Source organism: Doryrhamphus excisus, linkage group LG19 (genome assembly GCF_037039965.1).
Source record: "Doryrhamphus excisus strain RoL-2023G ecotype Guam linkage group LG19, RoL_Dexc_Guam_v1.1, whole genome shotgun sequence".
Lineage (NCBI taxonomy): Eukaryota > Metazoa > Chordata > Actinopteri > Syngnathiformes > Syngnathidae > Doryrhamphus > Doryrhamphus excisus.
Window position 1 is genome coordinate 2,658,959 of NC_136375.1, and position 24,140 is coordinate 2,683,098.

General features: G+C 32.5%; 1 protein-coding gene across 1 annotated transcript in view; it reads right to left on the reverse strand.

Moving 5' to 3' along the window:
• Positions 1 to 5,202: 5,202 nt before the first annotated feature.
• ror2 (receptor tyrosine kinase-like orphan receptor 2) overlaps positions 5,203 to 24,140 on the reverse strand; it is a 51,889-nt gene continuing 32,951 nt past the window's right edge. Inside the window, exons 2-9 of the mRNA XM_078798994.1 lie at positions 18,094 to 18,165; positions 15,256 to 15,543; positions 14,475 to 14,505; positions 11,905 to 12,026; positions 10,664 to 10,978; positions 9,275 to 9,529; positions 7,647 to 7,852; positions 5,203 to 6,655 (exon numbers count right to left, since the gene is read on the reverse strand). Coding sequence (XP_078655120.1) covers positions 5,216 to 6,655; positions 7,647 to 7,852; positions 9,275 to 9,529; positions 10,664 to 10,978; positions 11,905 to 12,026; positions 14,475 to 14,505; positions 15,256 to 15,543; positions 18,094 to 18,165 — 2,729 coding nt within the window. The 3' untranslated portion in view covers positions 5,203 to 5,215. The remainder of the gene's footprint in view (positions 6,656 to 7,646; positions 7,853 to 9,274; positions 9,530 to 10,663; positions 10,979 to 11,904; positions 12,027 to 14,474; positions 14,506 to 15,255; positions 15,544 to 18,093; positions 18,166 to 24,140) is intronic.

Here is a 24,140-nt window from a genome sequence, read left to right on the forward strand (position 1 = left end):
TGCATTCATCGCCACAAAATATCAGGAAATATTTGAGTCGATTAATTTTTTTTCGAAAGGAAAATCATTTCCTCTTTATTTTTTGGCTTCCACTATGGCTCCTGACTCTTGGAAGTGTGTTAGTAGGTCAGTAGTGAAGTGCGTTGTGACAGTGAGATTGATTGACAGCAGTCTCAGCCAATCGCATGGCTGCATTTTACAAAATCTGGCCAATGGCGGGGTTTTGCGGGCTCCGAAAGGATATGACGTAATTCACAATGCGACACACCTTCATGCGCATTTTACACTGATTTGGACTTTTGTCGGTTTTCGTTTGTGTTATTTGTCACTTTACAGCAGTGATCTATACAATCAAATAATTAACTATAAATATATCTATCTAAAAATAAATTAATTAATTAATTTAAAAAATAATCTATAAATCTATTTTTTGGGTACATGTTATACTTTACCCGTATCATCACGTATTCATAAATTATTACCAATTTATGGTGAATTAAATTCAGTAAAATTTGATAGTTTGGCAAACAAAGACAGATTATTTTAACAAGACTTTATTGAACATGTACAAAACAGTAAAAAAAAGAAACAATACAACGACTTATAAAAAATCATGGTGACAAACATTTAATCACTATGTTTAGCAATGCTCAATAAAGAAAAATATAAACAAAAAATGTTCACACTCAAGAACATAAATTACAAATCTGTGCAACTATTAAAGTCAAATGATGTTACAATTATCAGCTGTGCAGACTCTAAACCATAAAACCAGGGGTGTCCAAAGTGAGGCTCAGGGTCCATTTTCGGTCCACGGGTCATATTTATTGGCCCTCGGCATATTGTAAAAAATTATTACATTTATTATGAATTTGATATATTATTAGATATTACACTAATTTGCTTTGTCATCAATTGAAATTGCATTGAATCAGTTGTCTTTGAAGGCGGTGAACTGTCCTATCTAGTCTTGGAGCAAGAACTGATGAGTTCATTCATTCATTCATTCTCTATCGCTTTTTCCTTACGAGGGTCGCTGGAGCCTATCCCAGCTGTCTTGGGGCGAGAGGCGGCGTTCACCAAGGACTGGTGGCCAGCCAATCACAGGGCACATATAGACAAACAACCATTCACACTCACATTCATACCTATGGACAATTTGGAGTCGCTAATTAACCTAGCATGTTTTTGGAATGTGGGAGGAAACCGGAGTACCCGGAGAAAACCCACGCATGCACGGGGAGAACATGCAAACTCCACACAGAGATGGCCGAGGGTGAGGAAAGACAAAGTAAGAAGCCAAAAAGTTACCACTTCCACACAAAATAGGAGAACTTATTCATTCATTTTCTATTGCTTATCCTCACGAGGGTCACGGAGATGCTGGAGCCTATCCCAGCCGTCTTCAGGCGAGAGGCGGGGTTCACACTGGACTGGTGGCCAGCCAATCACAGGACACATATAGACAAACAACCATTCACACTCACATTCATACCTATGGACAATTTGGAGTCGCTAATTAACCTAGCATGTTAACATGCAAACTCCACACAGGAATTGAACCCTGGTCTGCTAGCTGTGACGTCTGCGCGCTAACCACTCGACCGCCGTGCCACCCCAGTTGCAATCAGTTCCGGGAAAACATTCCTAGACGGGACTCTTGTGGATTTCCAGAACCGCCACTTCCCATTGTTCCACGGATGTGAATCATCACATAGCTATCAAGAGACACAAATGCATTCTCACCATGGTAAAACATCGGTTCAGTTCTGGTACTTCTGATTCTGGAAGAACTGCAGACCTTTTGGAGCCATTCGATATTCAACAGGGACATGTTGTTCTCTCTTGAAGGTCATGGTGGGCTTACATAGACAGGAACATGGCATCCAGGCTGGGGACAAAGATGTGTTCACTCCAACTGGAAAGTCATGAAATTGGGACGGACACCTAGTATTTGTACAGCAACATTGGAATAGTAAACAAAACGTCTGTCGTGTTTGCAGGCTGATAAAGAGAGTTTGAGTCTGCAAAGGCTGAATGGAGGCAACTGGACAACTGTTGAAGATGTTTTACCTTGTCGTCCTAAAGGCTTCTTCAGTTCTAAACTTTATGTGGGATTCTCCCGATTTATGTCCCCGGAAAAAAAGTCTAAAATATTTTGAGTTCTGAGAATATGAGGCATCCTTTCAGAAAATGTGTTTAAACAATCAAGAAAAACTGTAACATTATATTACATTACAATACATTGTTTTTATGTGAAAAATAAAAAAATATTTATGTGTAATTTTGTGTTCTGAGTCAAAAAAGTACAAAAAAAACCCCCAAAAAATTCTAAAATATTTTGAGGCATCCTTCCAGAAAATGTGTTTAAACACTCAAGAAAAACTGTAACATTATATTACATTACAATACATTGTTTTTCTGTGAAAAATAAAAAAAATATTTACGTGTAATTTTGTGTTCTGAGTCAAAAAAATACAAAAAAACCACAAAAAAAAATCTAAAATATTTTGAGTTCTAAGAATATGAGGCATCCTTTCGGAAAATGTGCTTAAACAATCGAGAAAAACTGTAACAATACATTGTTTTCCTGTGAAAAAAAAAATTATGTGTAATTTTGTGTTGAAAAAAAGTCTAAAATATTTTGAGTTCTGAGAATATGAGGCATCTTTTCGGAAAATTTGTTTAAACAATCGAGAAAAACTGTAACATTACAGTACATTGTTTTTCTGTGAAAAAAAAATTATGTGTAATTTTGTGTTCTGAGTCAAAAAAATACAACCCCCCCCCACAAAATTCTAAAATATTTTGAGTTCTGAGAATATGAGGCATCCTTTCAGAAAATGTGTTTAAACAATCGAGAAAAACTGTAACATTACATTGTTTTTATGTGGAAAAAAAGTATTTTGTGTTCTGAGAAAAAAAAAAAAAAAAAAAAAATTAAAAAAATTCTAAAATATTTTGAGTTCTGAGAATATGAGGCATCCGTTCGGAAAATGTGTTTAAACAATCAAGAAAAACTGTGAAAAATACATCTGTGAAAAATAACAAAATATATTTATGTGTAATTTTGTGTTCTGAGTCAAAAAAATACAACCCCCCCCCACAAAATTCTAAAATATTTTGAGTTCTGAGAATATGAGGCATCCTTTCAGAAAATGTGTTTAAACAATCGAGAAAAACTGTAACATTACATTGTTTTTATGTGGAAAAAAAGTATTTTGTGTTCTGAGTAAAAAAAAAAAAAAAAAAAATTAAAAAAATTCTAAAATATTTTGAGTTCTGAGAATATGAGGCATCCGTTCAGAAAATGTGTTTAAACAATCAAGAAAAACTGTAACATTATATTACAATACATTGTTTTTCTGTGAAAAATAACAAAATATATTTATGTGTAATTTTGTGTTCTGAGTCAAAAAAATACAACCCCCCCCCACAAAATTCTAAAATATTTTGAGTTCTGAGAATATGAGGCATCCTTTCAGAAAATGTGTTTAAACAATCGAGAAAAACTGTAACATTACATTGTTTTTATGTGGAAAAAAAAGTATTTTGTGTTCTGAGTAAAAAGAAAATACAAAAAAAAATTTTAAAAATTCTAAAATATTTTGAGTTCTGAGAATATGAGGCATCCTTTCAGAAAATGTGTTTAAACAATCGAGAAAAACTGTAACAATACATTGTTTTTGTGTGAAAAAAAAAAAAATATTTATGTGTAATTTTGTGTTGAAAAAAAGTCTAAAATATTTTGAGTTCTGAGAATATGAGGCATCCTTTTGGAAAGTGTGTTTAAACAATCGAGAAAAACTGTAACAATACAGTACATTGTTTTTCTGTAAAAAATAAAAAAAATATTTATGTGTAATTTTGTGTTCTGAGTCAAAAAAATACAAAAAAACCCCCCAAAAAATCTAAAATATTTTGAAGCATCCTTTCAGAAAATGTGTGAGAACAATCGAGAAAAACTGTAACATTATATTACATTACAATACATTGTTTTTCTGTGAAAAATAAAAAAAATATTTATGTGTAATTTTGTGTTCTGAGTAAAAAAAAACAAAAAAAAAATTCAAAAATATTTTGAGTTCTAAGAATATGAGGCATCCTTTCAGAAAATGTGTTTAAACAATCGAGAAAAACTGTAACATTATATTACATTACATTGTTTTTCTGTGAAAAAAATATATATATTTAGGTGTAATTTTGTGTTCCGAGTAAAAAAAAATACAAAAAAAAACAAAAAAAAAAAATCTAAAATATTTTGAGTTCTGAGAATATGAGGCATCCTTTCAGAAAATGTGTTTAAACAATCGAGAAAAACTGTAACATTATATTACATTACAATACATTGTTTTTCTGTGAAAAATAAAAAAAATATTTACGTGTAATTTTGTGTTCTGAGTCAAAAAAATACAAAAAAACACACAAAAAAATCAAAACTATTTTGAGTTCTAACTATATGAGGCATCCTTTCGGAAAATGTGTTTAAACAATCGAGAAAAACTGTAACATTATATTACATTACAATACATTGTTTTTCTGTGAAAAATAAAAGAAATATTTATGTGTAATTTTGTGTTCTGAGTCAAAAAAATACAAAAAAACCCCCAAAAAATTCTAAAATATTTTGAGTTCTGAGAATATGAGGCATCCTTTCAGAAAATGTGTTTAAACAATCTAGAAAAACTGTAAGAATACATTGTTTTTCTGTGAAAAAATATATATATTTATGTGTAATTTTGTGTTCTGAGTAAAAAAAAATACAAAAAAAACTTCTAAAATATTTTGCGTTCTGAGAATATGATGCATCTTTTCGGAAAATGTGTTTAAACAATGGAGAAAAGCTGTACGCGTCTACAATGGGCAACAACAACAACAACAACAACAACAACAACAATAACAAGCACACAACAAATCACTCACCTAAAGTTTAGAACTGAAGAAACCTTTTGAACAAAAAATGGAAACATCTTCAAGAAACAATGGTCCAGTCGGCTGGATTCAACTGATGATGATGGACAATCGTGATGATTGGGTCAGTTATCTTCAAGGTATAACATCTCGATTCTTAAAGGAGTCGTTGTCAACATTCAGTCACTGTCACCGCTAATTCACTTCATGCTGCTCTTCCAAAGCAAGTTCACAGAATATTTCAAATTTAACCCCCCCCAATACCCCCCTCCCCCACCCTTGCTTCCTTCACAGAGAACCTTGCTTATGTGTCTGACAGTTGGGTTGCCAGCTCATCAGTTTGTCGAAGGTCGGTATCACCCAGTAATTCGGTCTCAGGTACCAAGTTCTCTTTTTGCCCAACCTCGACTTGGGCAGCGGCATCAACCAAGACTTCTTCGTTGGTCTTGGAGTCGTCATGAAGTAAAGCCGCTCGCTCTGCCACGGAATTACTAGAAGGGGCGGTGGTGACGTATCCAGTTGATGTGGAACCACTACCACTGTGGTGGGAACCAGCTTTGGGGACCATGTGCTGGGGGTGGTGAACTTGCTGGTGAGGCATCGGGATCGGGATCTGCATGGGGTAAAAGTTCTGCATATACGGGTAAGCTGGCATGGGGTGGTACCCGTTGACAGGGATGTAGAGCTGCGGCGGGACCAAAGGTCGATGCATTTGACCCTTCATTGGTATGAACTGCGCTTGATGGAAGGGTGAGCTCTTTTTGGGGCTCGGGTAACGCGATGCGTTCGCTGTGCTCACAGGACTGGTGCTGAGTGAACTGGTCTGAGTCGTGTTGCTGGTCCCTGACGTTTGAGCAGAACTGTTGTAGTTTGATAGACTTTCCCAGGAACGGAGACGCGTCTGAATGTCCTTGAAACGAGGCCTCCTTGTTGGGAATTCGCTCCAGCACTCGAGCATGAGGGTGTAAATCCAAGCCGGGCAGTCGTCAGGACACTGAAGTACCTGGTGGCTACGTAGCATCTCGATCACGTCCTGGTTGGAGTAGCCGCAATACGGCTGGAGACCGTAACTGAACGTTTCCCACAACAAAACACCATAAGACCAGATGTCGGAATCTGTGGAAAACTTTCCATACATAATAGCTTCAGGTGACATCCAGCGAATCGGGAAAGAACTAGTTCCCATTAGATTATAGTAATCAGCCGAGTAGACATCCCTTAAGAGGCCGAGATCCAGGATCTTGACGCCGAGTTTATCAAACACCAGAATATTCCGAGCGGCAAGATCCTTATGGACGATTTGTTGACTGGAAAGGTACTCCATTCCGGAAGCAATCTGGGTAATAACATGAAGGAAATCTGTTTGATCCAACGTGGACTTCACTGTCCTGTCGTCATCGGAACTACCGACATCCGAATTGGGGGAGCGCATGACGAGATACTCGTGCAGATCGCCGAGGCTTGAGTAAGCGAAGATCATGCTCATCGGTTGCTCCTTGGTTACAGCGCCCACCAGACAAACGATGTTCTGATGCTGAAGATGAGAACGTAGCATGGCTTCATGGCGGAACTCCTCACTGACAACGGGATCGATCTTGTCCTTAAGCGTCTTGATGGCCACCAGTTGGGTTTGCTCGCCGGGCGCCGTTCCATACAGGTGACCCTTGTACACTTTGCCGAAGCGATCCTCGCCGAGCTCCTCCATGAATCGAACGGCGGACATGTTGATCTCCCTCAGCTTTGCCTGCAGCCGGAAAAGAACCAACAATAATAACTAACATGAACATTTGTCTTGTATTATATCCTATTTATTACAATTTTATTTTTCGTCACGAGGGGGGTGCATAACCCTAACCCTAACCCTAACCTTAACCCTAACCCTAACCCTAACCCTAACCCTAACCCTAACCTTAACCCTAACACTAACCCTAACCCTAACCTTAACCCTAACCCTAACCCTAACCCTAACCCTAACCCTAACCTTAACCCTAACACTAACCCTAACCCTAACCCTAACCCTAACCCTAACCCTAACCCTAACCTTAACCCTAACACTAACCCTAACCCTAACCCTAACCCTAACCCTAACCCTAACCCTAACCCTAACCCTAACCTTAACCCTAACACTAACCCTAACCCTAACCCTAACCCTAACCCTAACCTTAACCCTAACACTAACCCTAACCCTAACCCTAACCCTAACCCTAACCCTAAACCTAAACCTAACCCACACAGGGAAAGACAAAATAAAAAGCCAAAAAGTTACCACTTCCACACAAAATAGGAGGAGAACTCATTCATTCATTCATTCATTTTCTACCGCTTATCCTCACGAGGGTCGCAGGGATGCTGGAGCCTATCCCAGCCGTCTTCGAGCAAGAGGCGGTGTACACCCCGGACTGGTGGCCAGCCAATCACAGGGCACATATAGACAAACAACCATTCACACTCACATTCATACCTATGGACAATTTGGAGTCGCTAATTAACCTAGCATGTTTTTGGAATGTGGGAGGAAACCGGAGTACCCGGAGAAATCCTACGCATGCACGGGGAGAACATGCAAACTCCATCGAATTGAACCCTGGTCTCCTAGCTGTGAGGCCTGCGCGCTAACCACTCGACCACCGTGCCGCCCTGATAATTTACATTTTTATTCAAATTTGTTTTGATTCTATTCCAACCATGGAGATGTTCCACAGAGAGGAACAGTTCTGGAACTCTGAGTGTCCTACCTGAGGTTTTTGCTGGTTCAGGAGAGACATTTCCATGTCTTGGTTGGATGAGCTGCTGAGCTGACAACGAGGAGGCGTGTCGCTCGATGTCTTTTGCTTATTTCGACACATGCAAACCAGAAAGAAGAGGCAAGCGATGACCAAAGGCACGGCGATTGCAGGGATAAGAATAAACAGAATCTCCTTCCTGGGGTTCTCTGGCGCCTCTGTGAATAGAAAGACAGCATATGAAATACATATTTTGTATATATCCATTTGTTTTCTATGCCGCTTATACTCTTGGGCCTCTTTTTTTAAAGGCAAAAAGTCTTGCCTAAGCTAATTGTTAAGATATTTGGCAAATGGGATGTAGAAAATAGTTTATAGACATTTGTTTTTTTAATGCATTACGCCTTAAGGCCACCAGATGGCAACAAAGGGCATCAAATGAGCAGCTCCTTGGAGGCATGTTGGCAATGTTAGACTTAGAAAATCCCTCTTCTAGAGTATTACTAACTCAGAAGTACTAACAAACAATGTCAGGTGATGTGTTTTTTTAACTTTATTAATAAAAATAAAAATAAAAATAAAAATAAAAATAAAAATAAAAATAAAAATAAAAATAAAAATAAAAATAAAAATAAAAATAAAAATAAAAATAAAAATAAAAATAAAAATAAAAATAAAAATAAAAATAAAAATAAAAATAAAAATAAAAATAAAAATAAAAATAAAAATAAAAATAAAAATAAAAATAAAAATAAAAATAAAAATAAAAATAAAAATAAAAATAAAAATAAAAATAAAAATAAAAATAAAAATTAAGGCAAGTAGCACAGTAAATTTAAATCTTTCCAAGTAACTTAAGTAATTTAAATTTAAACTTAAATTTAAATGACTTATTTAAGTTACTAAGAAAATCCCTGTTGTAGAGTATTATTAACTCATCCGTTGCCACTTGCTACTTACAATAGCATAGTAATGGTAATGGTTTTATTTCATTTGAACTTGCATCAGATTACAATTGAGTGCATCCCATAATCAGTTCCCAGTTCCACATGTCCAAAAGGAGTAGGAAGAAGCAAAGCTTATTAAATCATACCCCTCCATCTGGTACTTTTACAATCGGTAACTGTTACATTTGTTCACTTCCTGCTTTCCTAATAAAATGTAAGTTTTTTTTATTTTATTTTATTAATTCATTTATTTTATTTTATTAGTTTTTTTATGTATTTAAATTTAAATTAAAATGAAAAAAATGAAAATGAAAATTAAAATTAAAATGAAAAAAATGAAAAAAATGAAAATCAAAAAGTAAAAAAAGTATTTTTTAATTAATTAATAATTTAAAAATTAATTATTATTTTTTTTATTCAAATTAAAAAATGAAAATTAAAATAAAATTTAAAAAATGAGGAAAAAAAATTTAATTAAAATTTTCATTTTAAAATTTTCATTTTTTAATTAATACATTTTTAAATTAAAATGAAAATTAAAAAATGAAAATTTAAATTTTAATTTTTTAAATTTTCATTTTTTAAATTTTCATTTTTTAAATTTTCATTTTTTAAATTTTCATTTTTAATTAAAATAGCCCCATTATCATGTCAGTTTCAATCTTCACGGTTTTGACATAGCGCTGTACTTACTGCAAGGCTGAATGTCGCAAAGGTCCACCCTGACCCGAGGGTTCAAGGTGAAGCACCAAGGAGCCTGCATCTGGCCTCCCGGGTTCCGGCAGTAGTTGTGGCTCCCCCAAAGTTCAGGGTACTCTTGGGACAGATGGTGACTGTGAGGGTACTGAGTGTTCCACGGCTGGCAGTGATGTCCCGATGCCGTGATGCTGACCGTGCCCCTGTAGTCAGCGCCACTTCCGTTGTAGCAGCTCTGGTCCGTAGGGGAGTCTGGAAAGGGGATTGGAAACAAGATAAGACCGACCCTTAAAATTAAAATTAAAATTAAAATTAAAATTAAAATTAAAATTAAAATTAAAATTAAAATTAAAATTAAAATTAAAATTAAAATTAAAATTAAAATTAAAATTAAAATTAAAATTAAAATTAAAATTAAAATTAAAATTAAAATTAATGCAATTTTAATTAATTTTAATTTAACACATTAATTTAATTTTCCTTTAATTTTTTTTCCTGCAAATTAATTTCAATTTTAATTTACTGTGTGGCCTGCACTCTAACAACCAGTCCACCGTGCAGACATTTGTAATAAAAAATTAAAATTAAAATTAAAATTAAAATTAAAATTAAAATTAAAATTAAAATTAAAATTAAAATTAAAATTAAAATTAAAATTAAAATTAAAATTAAAATTAATGCAATTTTAATTAATTTTAATTTAACACATTAATTTAATTTTCCTTTAACACATGCAATTTTAATTTTAATTAAATTGCACGTGTGCAAATTAATTTTAATTTTAATTTGCTGTGTGGCCTGCACTCTAACAACCAGTCCACCGTGCAGACATTTGTAATAAAAAATTAAAATTAAAATTAAAATTAAAATTAAAATTAAAATTAAAATTAAAATTAAAATTAAAATTAAAATTAAAATTAAAATTAAAATTAAAATTAAAATTTATTTGCACACATGCAATTTTAATTAATTTTAATTTAACACATCAATTTAATTTTGCTTTAACACATGCAAATAAAAATAAAAATAAAAATAAAAATAAAAATAAAAATAAAAATAAAAATAAAATAAAAATAAAAATAAAAATAAAAGTAAAAATAAAAATAAAAATAAAAATAAAAATAAAAATAAAAATAAAAATAAAAATAAAAATAAAAATAAAAATAAAAATAAAAATAATTTAGTAATCCATCATTTGTCGCAGTTCATTGGTTTCACACCTGACCTGAAGTGAATTTCCAATTAAAATAACACCCTAATAAAATAAAATATGAATTAATAAAATAAAGTTAAAAAAACAACTAAAATTTTATTAGGAAAGCAGGAAGTGAACAAATGTAACAGTTACTGATTGTATAAGTGTAGCGTATCCATGCTTCTGCTTACCTGTATGTAGTTTTTCCGATGGAACGCCGATTCTCATGCAGGAAGCAGCGTCACGTGTGCCGGGGCGGGGCAGCAGGTGACAGCTCGGAAGCTCGAGCTGCATCAGGATCATGGGATTGGATCGGGCAACCGTGTACTCGGCATGGCACAGGTCATTCTCCAGGGCTTCGCACTCGTCCCGACAGAGCTCACGTCGCCTGGGAGCCCTTGATCCCTCGTCACAAAGTGGGAAAACGTAGTGGCAGAAGGATGGGATGGCAAATTTGGAGCACTGATCCGACAGATGAGTGGAGGTGCCAATCATTGTGAGGGCAGCTGGGATGGAGGAATGTGGTTACATTGTAAAGAGGAAACTGTCATCATTTTATTTGTTTATTTCGGCTTTTTCATGATTAGCCTTCCTCTTGTGTTAGCTTTCTGGTATCATCTCTTATGTTATCGTGTCGGTTTTCTCATTTTAGTATTAATCACTAAAGAAACATCTATGGCAGGGGTCTCAAACACGCGGCCCTTGATATGAAAGTGTAACGTTAGTTTGCTATGGATGCTGTATGGTATCATGTACCCAGAAAAAATTATTACGTTTGATTAATGTTCATGTTAAAGGTTAAATAACTGTTAATAGTTATCCTCCCTATCCGTGTGGAAGTGGTAAGTTTTTGGCTATTTAAGTTGAAAGGAAATAACTCGAAGGCTACCGTTTAGGTGGCTAGCTCTCTAGTTTGCGAGTTAGCATGTGTCTCAAGACCCTGCAGTTGCGCAATATGTTGTAAATAAAAAGAGTATAAATGTGACTATAGTCGTGTTTTGTCATGTCTACAGGGCTCTAATAATGCTTTGTTCATTTTAATCTGAAAATAATCATTTGTCTGCCCGGCAACTATATGTGGTTTCTTAAGTTTTTATTATTATTATTATATTTATTTATTACTGATTGATTGATTTTCTTTATTCTTGATTTGTTTATTTATTTTTCATCTTATTTTGTGCAGAAAAATAAGATATTTGAGAACAGTGGAATTTTTTATCAGAGCTTTTATTGTAAAAAATCGGAACCAAAGCACTGAAAAAGTTTGTATATTTTTCTGTTTTTAATAAAAAAAAAATTTCAAAAAGCCTTGATGTAATAAACAAATGTTATGTGATTCTTTTTATGCATTAAAATAAAGTAAAACGGGTCGGTGTCGACCCTAACACAAGAGGAGGGTTAAGTAGTAATAATAAAAAATAATTTGTCCTACCAGTGATACGATTTTCACTTTCCCCTTGCATCTGCAGAGACTCCACATAAATGCTCTGGTTGCCAATGAAGCGTGCACAGGCAATGCCACGATACGGCTGGCAGAATCCTTTTTCATGTGACCTAATAGTAGGAGAAAACTCACTTTCAGTACAATTATACAAAATATTCATTCATTCATTCATTTTTGACCGCTTATCCTCACGAGGGTCGCAGAGGGTGCTGGAGCCTATCCCAGCTGTCTTGGGGCACAGGGCACATATAGACAAACAACCATTCACACTCACATTCATACCTATGGACAATTTGGAGTCGCTAATTAACCTAGCATAACCGTTCGCAGCTAGCAACACAAACCGGAAGTCCTTTTAAGCACTTGCGATTGTGACCAACCACAGCCTGGAGGCGGGCCGTGGGTGGAATACACTGGAAGCACGACATCCAAAGAAATACAGCTAAATAGGTGCAGATTCTGGAAGAACCAGAAAGCTTTATGCGCTGGTTATTGTGTGTAGCTGCTCTATAGGAGTCCACAAATCAATACAAAGGGCCGAAAAATTAGCATAATAGGTCACCTTTAATGCAACCCACAGTGTTTGATATCATTTATCATGAATCCCCTAGTGTGTGATATAATTTACCCCCCCCCCCCCCCCAGTGTAGAACCGGCCCCGGTTAGCATCATACTTTTACCTGCCGTCAGGTTGAGTGACATCTTTGATCTGACACCAGATTTGATAGGACAACAACACTTACATTAAATAAATAATATTAAACAGTGATTGCTGGTTGCATTGAAATGTGCCTGACACTCTGAAAAACCTGCTTGTGAGGTTTCGGTGACGTGTCTGCACTGCGCGCCTGTCAATTTGCCACTATGCGGGGTGATCTTTACCTGCGCCAAGAATAGCCCAGGTCAGAGCTAGCGAGCTTTCAGCGCACCTTTGGCACTCAATGTCGCAAAATGTGCTGGTTATTGTGTGTAGCTACTCTATAGAAGTCCACAACTCAATACAAAGGGCCAAAAAATTTGAATATTAGGTCACCTTTAATGCAACCCACAGTGTTTGATATCATTTATCATGGCCGTTTATCATGGGGCGTTGCAACCTTCCACCCCCCCCCCCCCCCCCCCGGGGTAGAACCGGTCCCAGTTGGCATCATACTTTCAGCTGCCGTCAGGTTAAGTGACGTCTTTGATATGACACCAGATTTGATAGGACAACAACACTTACATTAAATACATTAAATAGTGATTGCTGGTTGCATTGAAATGTGACCGACACTCTGTACTAGCTAGTTATCATTGCAAGACGTCTTGTAGTAACTGCTTTTCTTTCAAAACTTCAAACTGTCCAGTCTCTACTTCCAGATTTGGAAGATTTGTGTCTTTGTTTTGACACCAGATTTGATAGGACAACAACACTTACATTAAATAAATTATATAGTGATTGCTGGTTGCATTGAAATGTGACCGACACTCTGAAAAACCTGCTTGTGGAGCAAAAGCACTTGTCTGTGTAGCATTATAGAGTGTGCATACAGGGAGCCGGGTTGCTAATAGACGTTTCCCGCCACAACTAGTGGCCACATTAGATGTTACTGATGAGGGGGGGGGGCAGACTATATATTTTACACGTAACAGTCCACCTGGTATTATTGTATCTGTAAAATTGTCATGCAATCTGCTATTATTATTTATTATTTTATATTTATATTTAAATATTTTAAAAATAATAAAATATTATAATAATTACAATAAAATTAAAATAATAATTATTATATTATTATTATGTAAAATATGCAAATATAACAATAATATTATATATAATTAATATAATAATTAGCATTAATATAATAATTATAATAATCATAATAGTTGTAATAATAATCTAATAATCTAATAATCTAATAATCTAATAATCTAATAATCTAATAATCTAATAATCTAATAATCTAATAATCTAATAATCTAATAATCTAATAATCTAATAATCTAATAATAATAATAATTATTATTATTATTATTATTATGTGCTTGTGTCCCTTTTTTCAGGAGCACTTTGTAAACAACAGACCATGTCAAAAAACGAAATTGATAAAACCATCAAAAGGTTGGCTCAGGCCATGATGCCAGGTTGTATGTTGAGTTTAAATGAAATACTTTGGAAAGATTGGGCGGGCCGTATTCAAACACTTGGCGGGCCGGATGTGGCCCCCGGGCCGTAGTTTGCCCACTCCTGGTCTAGTCTCTACTTCCAGAAGATTTGTGTCTTTGATTTGACACCAGATTTGATAGGACAACAACACTTACATTAAATACATTAAAAAAAGTGATTGCTGGTTGCATTGAAATGTGACTGACACTCTGAAAAACCTAAAAACCTAACCTAAAAAAATAATGTATTTTTTAAATGCAATTCAATGTCTGATATAATTTCATGTTAAACACAAGTCAGCAATTGTCAGCAAATGCTTAAACCTCATTCAAAATTAGGAAGACATTAGGAGGCAAAGGTGTATTAATAACAGATAGACATATTGCACACATAAAAAAAAAGGTTCACTTACGTATCATCCGGCCCATGCGTAGGCATCTGTCCTGTTTATTCACAATGATAAAAACATAAAACATATATCAATAAGGCATAATGAACTTGATTCATTCTTTACAGACAACATAATGTTCTAATGTACCGATAATCCATGAGTGAAATTAGCCGATACCGAAACCGATACCGATCACATACATGCAGTGTAAATGTTTAAATGTACTACTGGCTATATTTGGGGTCATCAACTACTTTTACAAAATGAATACATATATATACAGTATATATATATATATATCAATATATCAATATAACCGGACTATCCATATATCCGATCCTGCGCCGAACTGCATTAAAAGTGGGCAATAATGCACGAGCAGCTTAAATCAATCTTGCAGGCATGTGTTTGGCCAGCTATGTGGGGCGGGTTGAGCATGACCTGTGAACCAGGAAGTGCGGGAATCGGTGTGTGTGCTGTGCTCTGGTGGTGGAAGTGTGAAAAATAAAGTTGACTGGAAGCAGCCGTTCGCCGTGTTCTTTTTTGGTATTGAAATCCTTAAGCAAAGATTGATTTAAGCTGCTTTTGTATCGATATAAGCAGACCAAATTGGCTGGCGGGAGATGAAAAGGGCATCGTAGTAACCGGATTATCATAATAACCGGGTATCGTACTAACGGAACTAATTATATCATAAAAGACTAGAAATTTGCCGGGAAATGAAAATAGTATCGTAATAAGTAGTAATTCGTTATAACCGATATCGATATAACGAGACTTTACTGTATATACACATATGTACCTAGTTTGACGTATAGCACCCCCGTGGCAGAGATGACTTTGAGCGAGTTGGAGGCAACACACTGATAATAGCCGGTATCCGTCGTGTCCAGATCCTGAATGCGAAGCTTGGATCCCGCTTCGGTTTTGCGAATAGTGATGCGTCCTTGCTCCTGAACGACCGGGGCGTCGTTTTTAAGCCAGCGTATGGTCGGGCGTGGGTTCCCGGCCACTTTGCAGTGCAGCGTGGCTGTCTGGCCCTGGAAGTGCGTGATGTTGTTGACCGGCTCCAACACCTCCAGGAAATAACCTTGGCAGAGGAATTAAAATCAGATGAAGTTTAAAAAAAACGGTCGTACCAAGAAGGACAGCAATAATAAATCAACAAAAAATCAGATTCAGATTCTTGCTTGCCATTTAAAACTATAAACATGAGGTTGCTGTAACCCGCTGGCTTTGCACCAACCTGAACCGAAACTCGAACATCGGACATTCATATGGGAGTCAAGGGCACCGAACGCTAAGCTAGAAGCTCGGACTGTCAGCCCAATTAAGGCAGAGGGATTAGTTACCGGTTACCGTTGCGTTGAATGCCTCAGCTGTTTAGAGAGGAGACAGACACAGTGGTGTTCATAGACCAAAAATGTATAATTAGGTTGAAAAAAACATACATAAGTCGCACTGGAGTATAAGTCGCATTTTTTGCAGGTCATTTAATTTTTAATTTTTAATTTTTAATTTTTAATTTTTAATTTTTAATTTTTAATTTTTAATTTTTAATTTTTAATTTTTAATTTTTAATTTTTAATTTTTAATTTTTAATTTTTAATTTTTAATTTTTAATTTGTCCAGTGTTTATGTAACTTTTATTTATTATTTATTGTATGTAACTTTATTTTTTTCATTTATCAGTCGCACTGGAGTATAAATCGCATTTTTTGGCGGGTCATTTTATTTTTCATTTATTTTATTTTTTTATTTTTTATTTTTTTAATTTTTAATTTTTTAATTTTTAATTTTTAATTTTTAATTTTTAATTTTTTAATTTTTAATTTTTAAGGTGTCCAGTGTTTATGTAACTTTTATTTATTATTTATTGTACGTAACTTTATTTTTTTCATTTATAAGTCGCACTGGAGTATAAATCACATTTTTTGTGGGTCATTTTATTTTTCATTTATTATTTTTTTGATTTTTTATGTATGTATTTTAAATTTTTAATAAATTTTAAATTTTTAAAAAATTTTAAATTTTTAAAAAATTTTAAATTTTTAAAAAATTTTAAATTTTAAATTTTAAATTTTAAATTTTAAATTTTAAATTTTAAATTTTAAATTTTAAATTTTAAATTTTAAATTTTAAATTTTACATTACGTCCTCTTGGAAGGCAAGTTCTAACAATAATAGAATAGAGAACAGGCTGAATAGGTGTAAGATACTTTTATTAATTATTATTTATTGTATGTAACTTTATTTTTTTTATTTTATAAGTCATGCTGGAGAATAAATCGCATTTTTTGTGGGTCATTTTATTTTTCATTCATTTTATTTATTTTACTTTTATTTATTTATTCATTTATTTGTTTTTTTAATTGTAAATTTTTTATTTAAAATTTTTACTTTTTAATTTTGAATTACATCCTCTGATTTAACAAAACAAAACAAAACAAAACAAAACAAAACAAAACAAAACAAAACAAAACAAAACAAAACAAAACAAAACAAAACAAAACAAAACAAAACAAATGTATTTATTATACTTTCATGTTTCAGTATGTGGATCAAGCTGGAAAAAATGTAGACACACTTGTGCTACATAGAAAATAAAATAAAATCAACTTCCTGGGGGGTTGTGTGGCGTGTTGTTGGGGGTGGTGCTAACCCCCTAAGATAATGGTAGGGTGGAACACTGCAGGGTGATTGAATTGCCGTGCATCCTGGAGAATTGAGTCCACGTTGTGTTGCATACAACAACACTTGTCTTCCTCTCATAATCGCCTCTTTCACACTGGCGGTCGCGGGATGTGTTCGCTTGTGTCGTTCAGACAGCACACAGACACTTTTTTTTTTTCACTTCTTTTTTTCTGGAAAAATAAGCCAAATAAAGTTTTTTTCAGAAAGAAGGTGAATATCCTTTTTTTAATAATAGAATTCATTATAATGAATTGAAAAAATAACTCATGACAAAACAGGAAGGTTGTGTCCATGTAGTTCTCGCTGCTTTAATTTCGTAGATAAGGCGCAGTGCAGGCCGCGCCAAAGGGGTGTGGCCACTCCCTCCCAGATTTTAACAACCAACTTTATTTTAATCCTTTTTAGTTGTTAATTATTCGTTGTCTAATGGGTCACTTGGGTCTCAGTTTCCACAAAGTCTGCGGAAAGAGTGTTGGCTCGTTTGCATACTAACAGTGATTGGATGGTTGGGGGTAGCAAGCCATTTATTCAAGGGGGCGTTGCGACCCCCCTTGAACCGGCCCCCGGTTGGCATCATACTTTCAGCTGCCGTCAGGTTAAGTGACGTCTTTGATCTGACACCAGATGTGACAACAACACTTACATTAAATACATTAAACCGTGGTTGCTGGTTGCATTGAAATATGACTGACACACTGAAAGACTCAAAACGCTCAAAACACTGGGTTTCAAAAGGTGTGGTAAAACTGTTCCTTTGTGATGTCACAGTGGGACGGACTTCCTTATATGGGCATGGCTGCAAGCCAGATAGGCTCTCTGCTCACGTTGCTAGCAACGGCGTGCGCGGGAAAGCCACATTTGTTTACAATTCCTAAAACCGCTAAACCGATAAAAGCACATTGCTAGATGAAATAGATTATTTAGCATTATCATTTAGCATTCTTACCTTCTGGTGTTGGTGCAGCTCCACTCTGAGATTCAGCCAGACCATCTACGTCCACCGAGAGTCCAGGGTCACCTGCCAAATTTATGATCATGAATTATTAACATTATTATTCCTACTAATCTATATAATAGGTAGTAAGTTGGAATCTAAAGACATTTTGAATTGGATAGATTGTAAAGAGTAGAGCTGCAGAATTCTAGACTTTATCACAAAATATACAGTATGTACAGTATATATACTGTACACGCAGTCTGTGTACACAAACTGGTGGCCAGCCAATCACAGGGCACATATAGACAAACAACCATTCACACTCACATTCATACCTTTGGACAATTTGGAGTGGCCAATTAACCTAGCATGTTTTTGGAATGTGGGAGGAAACCGGAGTACCCGGAGAAAACATGCAAACTCCACACAGAGATGGCTGAGGGTGGAATCATTCAATTAAAATTAAAATTAAAATTAAAATTAAAATTAAAATTAAAATTAAAATTAAAATTAAAATTAAAATTAAAATTAAAATTAAAATTAAAATTAAAATTAAAATTAAAATTAAAATTTAAAAATTAATTAATTAATTTGCACACATGCAATTTCAATTAATTTTAATTTAACACATTAATTTAATTTTACTTTAACACATGCAATTTTAATCAATATATAAAATTTATTTTTAATAATTTTAATTTTAATTTTAATTTTAATTTTAATTTTAATTTTAATTTTAATTTTAATTTTAATTTTAATTTTAATTTTAATTTTAATTTGCACTCATGCAATTAAATTAAAATTGAAAAAAAGACGCCTGATGGTGGAATTGAACTCAGGTCGCCTCGCTGTGTGGCCTGCGCTCTAACAACCAGTCCACCGTGCAGCCATTTGTAATAAAAAATTGAAATTGAAAGTAAAAGTACAAGTAAAAATTTTTAATTTTAATTTTAATTTTAATTTTAATTTTAATTTTAATTTTAATTTTAATTTTAATTTTAATTTTAATTTTAATTTTAATATAGCAGAGCATAAAGCTCATTTGTCCTGCAAGAAGATGACTTGAATGGAAAAATGTCAAATCATGCTGAGCTATTCAGTCAAAATGATGAAGTTTATTTTCTCATTTTAAGGGAATATGGCCAAGATGACAAGATGCTATGACATTGTTTACTTTCTAAAGTCTGCCAGTGCTGCGTTCTTGCTTTGATATGCACAACCGGCACGTGTTTGTCATGATGATGATGGTAGCGTATGAGGTATGCCAAATGGATTCCCTGAATGCTGAGCGTAATCATCTCTGGCTCGCCCACAGACCTAATCAGGTCCAGGTCCATGTGCGTGGATGCAACGTATGCTCGGGTTATTAAGTGGACTTTGGTTCCTTACTTCCTGATGATAGACATCATGTGCTGGACAGATGTTGCTGCTGGAGGAAGTTGGTGCAAAACAACGTCTCCAGATGCCAACTCAATGGCAAGTCTTTACCACCATTAATGCAATTTTAATGTTAATGTTAATGTTAATTTTAATTAAATTGCATGTGTGCTAATTCATTAATTAAATTAATAAAATCTTAATTTTAATAAAAATAATTTTTATTATTTTTATTTTTATTTTTATTTTTATTTTTATTTTTATTTTTATTTTTATTTTTATTTTTATTTTTATTTTTATTTTTATTTTTATTTTTATTTTTATTTGCATGTGTTAAAGCAAAAATAAATTAATGTGTTAAATTAAAAATAATTAAAATTGCATGTGTGCAAATTAATTTTAATTTTAATTTTAATTTTAATTTTAATTTTAATTTTAATTTTAATTTTAATTTTAATTTTAATTTTAATTTTAATTTTAATTTTAATTTTAATTTTAATCCAAATATACACCGTGTGATTGTTCTTACTTCTTGTTCCACACTTCTCGCCATATCAACTAAACGCCGTATAAGCAGAAATAAAGCTCAGATGTTGTACATCTGTTGTACATCTACTGCTTGAGGTCATTAACAACACAACCAACACAAACAAAGAAACACATTTGTTCCCGAAACAACCAGAAATAACGACAGGACAGAATAATTACACTCGACAGAAGTTTTTACGTCGCCATAACTGCTATGTGGATTCACATTGTACGACCATTGCAGTGAAAATTGAAGGCCTATACATATAGACAAACAACCATTCACACTCACATTCATACCTATTGGACAATTTGGAGTGGCTAATTGACCTAGCATGTTTTTGGAATGTGGGAGGAAACCGGAGTACCCGGAGAAAACCCACGCATGCACGGGGAGAACATGCAAACTCCACACAGAGATGGCCGAGGGTGGGATCAATTTTAATCATAAAAATAAAAAAATAAAAAAATAAAAAAATAAATAAATATAAAAATAAAAATAAAAATAAAAATAAAAATAAAAATAAAAATAAATTTGCGCACATGTAATTTTAATTATTTTAATTTAACACATGAATTTAATTTTGCTTTAACACATGCAATTTTAATTAATATATAAAATTAATAGTAATATTTGTTTTAAATTTTAATTTGAATTAAATTGTGTGTGTGTAAATTAATTAATTTAATTAATGCGATTTTAATGTTAATGTTAATTTTAATTAAATTGCATGTGTGCTAATTCATTAATTAAATTAATAAAATTTTAATTTTAATTTTAATTTGCACACATGCAATTTTTTAATAATATGCACAATTTTTTTTTTATTTTAATTTAACACATTTTTTTAATTTTGATTTTAAAAGGTTTTTTTGTTCAAAATCCATGCTCGATGTCATTTCATGAACCAAACAAAACAAAAACAAATACAACAAATATCAACTAGTGAGAAAATATATATTTGTTCTGATTTAAACTCTTCAAAAAATCCTTAAGAATAAATAAATAAAATTAATTAATTTACAAATAAAAAATAAAAAATAACTAAATACAATTAATCAATTAATAAAAAAAAATAAAATAAAATAAAATAAAAAATAAAAAAATACAATTGATCAAATAATTAATTTAAAAATTAAAAGTAAAATTAAAAATTAATTAAAAAAAAATCCATCATACAAATGTAAAAATGAACTCATGTAGAGCAGCTACACACAATAACCCACACAGTAACCTTTTTAGATCTTACAGAATCTGCACCTATTCCAGCTTTCCTGTATTTTTTGTGGTCTGTTTTAATCTATTCCACCCTACTCTTCTGTGATTGGTGCTTCCTATCTACAAACGAACCCCCCTTTCTAATAGAGTGGGTATAAGAGTTGATCATAAACGAATGAAGTCTTTGGAGAGCCAAATTGAAAAGTGTTTACGAGCTACTAGCAGCTCATGATCTCCAGGTTGGAGACCCCTGACTAAAGTTTTTTTTGTTCAAAATCCATGCTCAATGTCATTTCATGAACCAAACAAAACAAAAACAAATATAACAAATATAAACGAGTGAGTTAATTAAAAATTAAAAATTAAAAATTAAAAATTAAAAATTAAAAATTAAAAATTAAAAATTAAAAATTAAAAATTAAAAATTAAAAATTAAAAATTAAAAATTAAAAATTAAAAATTAAAAATTAAAAATTAAAAATTAAAAATTTGTCATGATTTAAACTCTTTTAAAAAAACAAAAATAATTAAGAATAAATAAATTAATTAATTAATGTAAAAAAATAAAAATGTTGAATTAATTAATTTAAAAATTAAAAGTAAAATTAAAAATTAATTTCAAAAAATCCATCATACAAATGTAAAATTGGACTCATGTAGAGCAGCTACACACAATAACCCACACAGTAAACTTTCTAGATCTTACAGAATCTGCACCTATTCGAGCTTTTTTTTTGTATTGTTTTGTGGTCTGTTTTAATCTATTCCACCCTACTCTGCTGTGATTGGTGCTTCCTATCTACAAACGAACCCCCCTTTCTAATAGAGTGGGTATAAGAGTTGATAATAAATGAATGAAGTCTTTGGAGAGCCAAATTGAAAAGTGTTTACGAGCAACAAGCAGCTCATGATCTCCTGGTTGGAGACCCCTGACTTGAGTTTTTTTTTGTTCAAAATCCATGCTCAATGTCATTTCATGAACCAAACAAAACAAAAACAAATATAACAAATATAAACGAGTGAGTTAATTAAAAATTAAAAATTAAAAATTAAAAATTAAAAATTAAAAATTAAAAATTAAAAATTAAAAATTAAAAATTAAAAATTAAAAATTAAAAATTAAAAATTAAAAATTAAAAATTAAAAATTAAAAATTAAAAATTAAAAATTAAAAAAATATTTGTTATGATTTAAACTCTTTAAAAAACAAAAAAATTAAGAATAAATAAATAAAATTAATTAATTAAAAAAAAATAAAAATGTTAAATTAATTAATTTAAAAATTAAAAGTAACATTAAAAATTTATAAAAAAAAAAATCCATCATACAAATGTAAAAATGGACTCATGTAGAGCAGCTACACACAATAACCCACATAGTAAACTTTCTAGGTCTTACAGAATCTGCACCTATTCCAGCTTTTTTTTGTATTTTTTGTGGTCTGTTTTAATCTATTCCACCCTACTCTGCTGTGATTGGTGCTTCCTATCTACAAACGAACCCCCCTTTCTAATAGAGTGGGTATAAGAGTTGATCATAAATGAATGAAGTCTTTGGAGAGCCAAATTGAAAAGTGTTTACGAGCAACAAGCAGCTCATGATCTCCTGGTTGGAGACCCCTGATTTAAGTTTACAATACAATACAAAAACATAAACAGAACATAATTCATTATTAGTGCTTATTATAATATGATAATGAGGTTTTTTTTTGTTTTTAAGGGCATGGATCTCCATCCCTTGTAGGAGTAATGGTTCCTCCTGTGCCGCCATTGCCGTCATTGGTCTTCGTGTGGAGAACGTAAACACGATCTAACCTGTCTAAATAAACCCGATCCTGGTCAAGCTCCCACTTCCAGTTGAGACCACACATTGTGTCCTTCTTTTTTCGACCAAGTGGCTTTTTATTCGGGGGGCTCCTCAGTTTCACTCTTAAGTGCCGAGCTAAAAAGGCTGCTTTTTGGGTGCAGCGTCCAACATTCTCAATGAACAATGGTTCTTTGTGTACTCCATATGTACATTTGTACTACAGTATTTCAACAACAACGAGTCTCTTTAGTTTGGCTTTGTGGATTTATTAGGAGTTTATTAGTAGACTTAATTGATCAATGTTTTGATTATCAATTATCAATGTAGTTACCAGATGTTGTTCACTTGATAGACATGGCATGATGCCGTTCAATTAATTCAAATTAAAAATTAATTAAAAAAAAAATCCATCATACAAATGGAGAGCCTAATTGAAAAGTGTTTACGAGCTACTAGCAGCTCATGATCTCCTGGTTGGAGACCCCTGACTTAAGTTTTTTTTGGCTCAATGTCCTTTCTTGTACCAAACAAAACAAAAACAAATATAATATATAAACTAGTGCGAAAATAATTTGTTCTGATTTAAACTCTTTAAAAAGAATAAATAAATAAATAAAATTAATTACTTTAAAAATTAAAAATTAATCATTAGGAATAAATAAATAACATTTATCAATTAATTGATTAAAAAATTAAAAGTAAAATTAAAAATGCTCAATGTCATTTCATGAACCAAACAAAACAAAAACAAATACAACAAATATAAACTAGTGAGAAAATAAATATTTGTTCTGATTTAAACTCTTTTAAAAAATCATTTAGAATAAATTAATTTTAAATTTTAAATTTTAAATTTTAAATTTTAAATTTTAAATTTTAAATTTTAAATTTTAAATTTTAAATTTTAAATACATAAATAAAATGAATGAATTAATTAATTTAAAAATCAAAAGTAAAATTAAAAATTAATTTTAAAAAAATCCATCATACAAATGTAAAAATGGACTCATGTAGAGCAGCTACACACAATAAACCACACAGTAAACTTTCTAGATCTTACAGAATCTGCACCTATTCCAACTGTATTTCCTTGGATTTCTAAACATCTGATTTAATTAGGGCACAC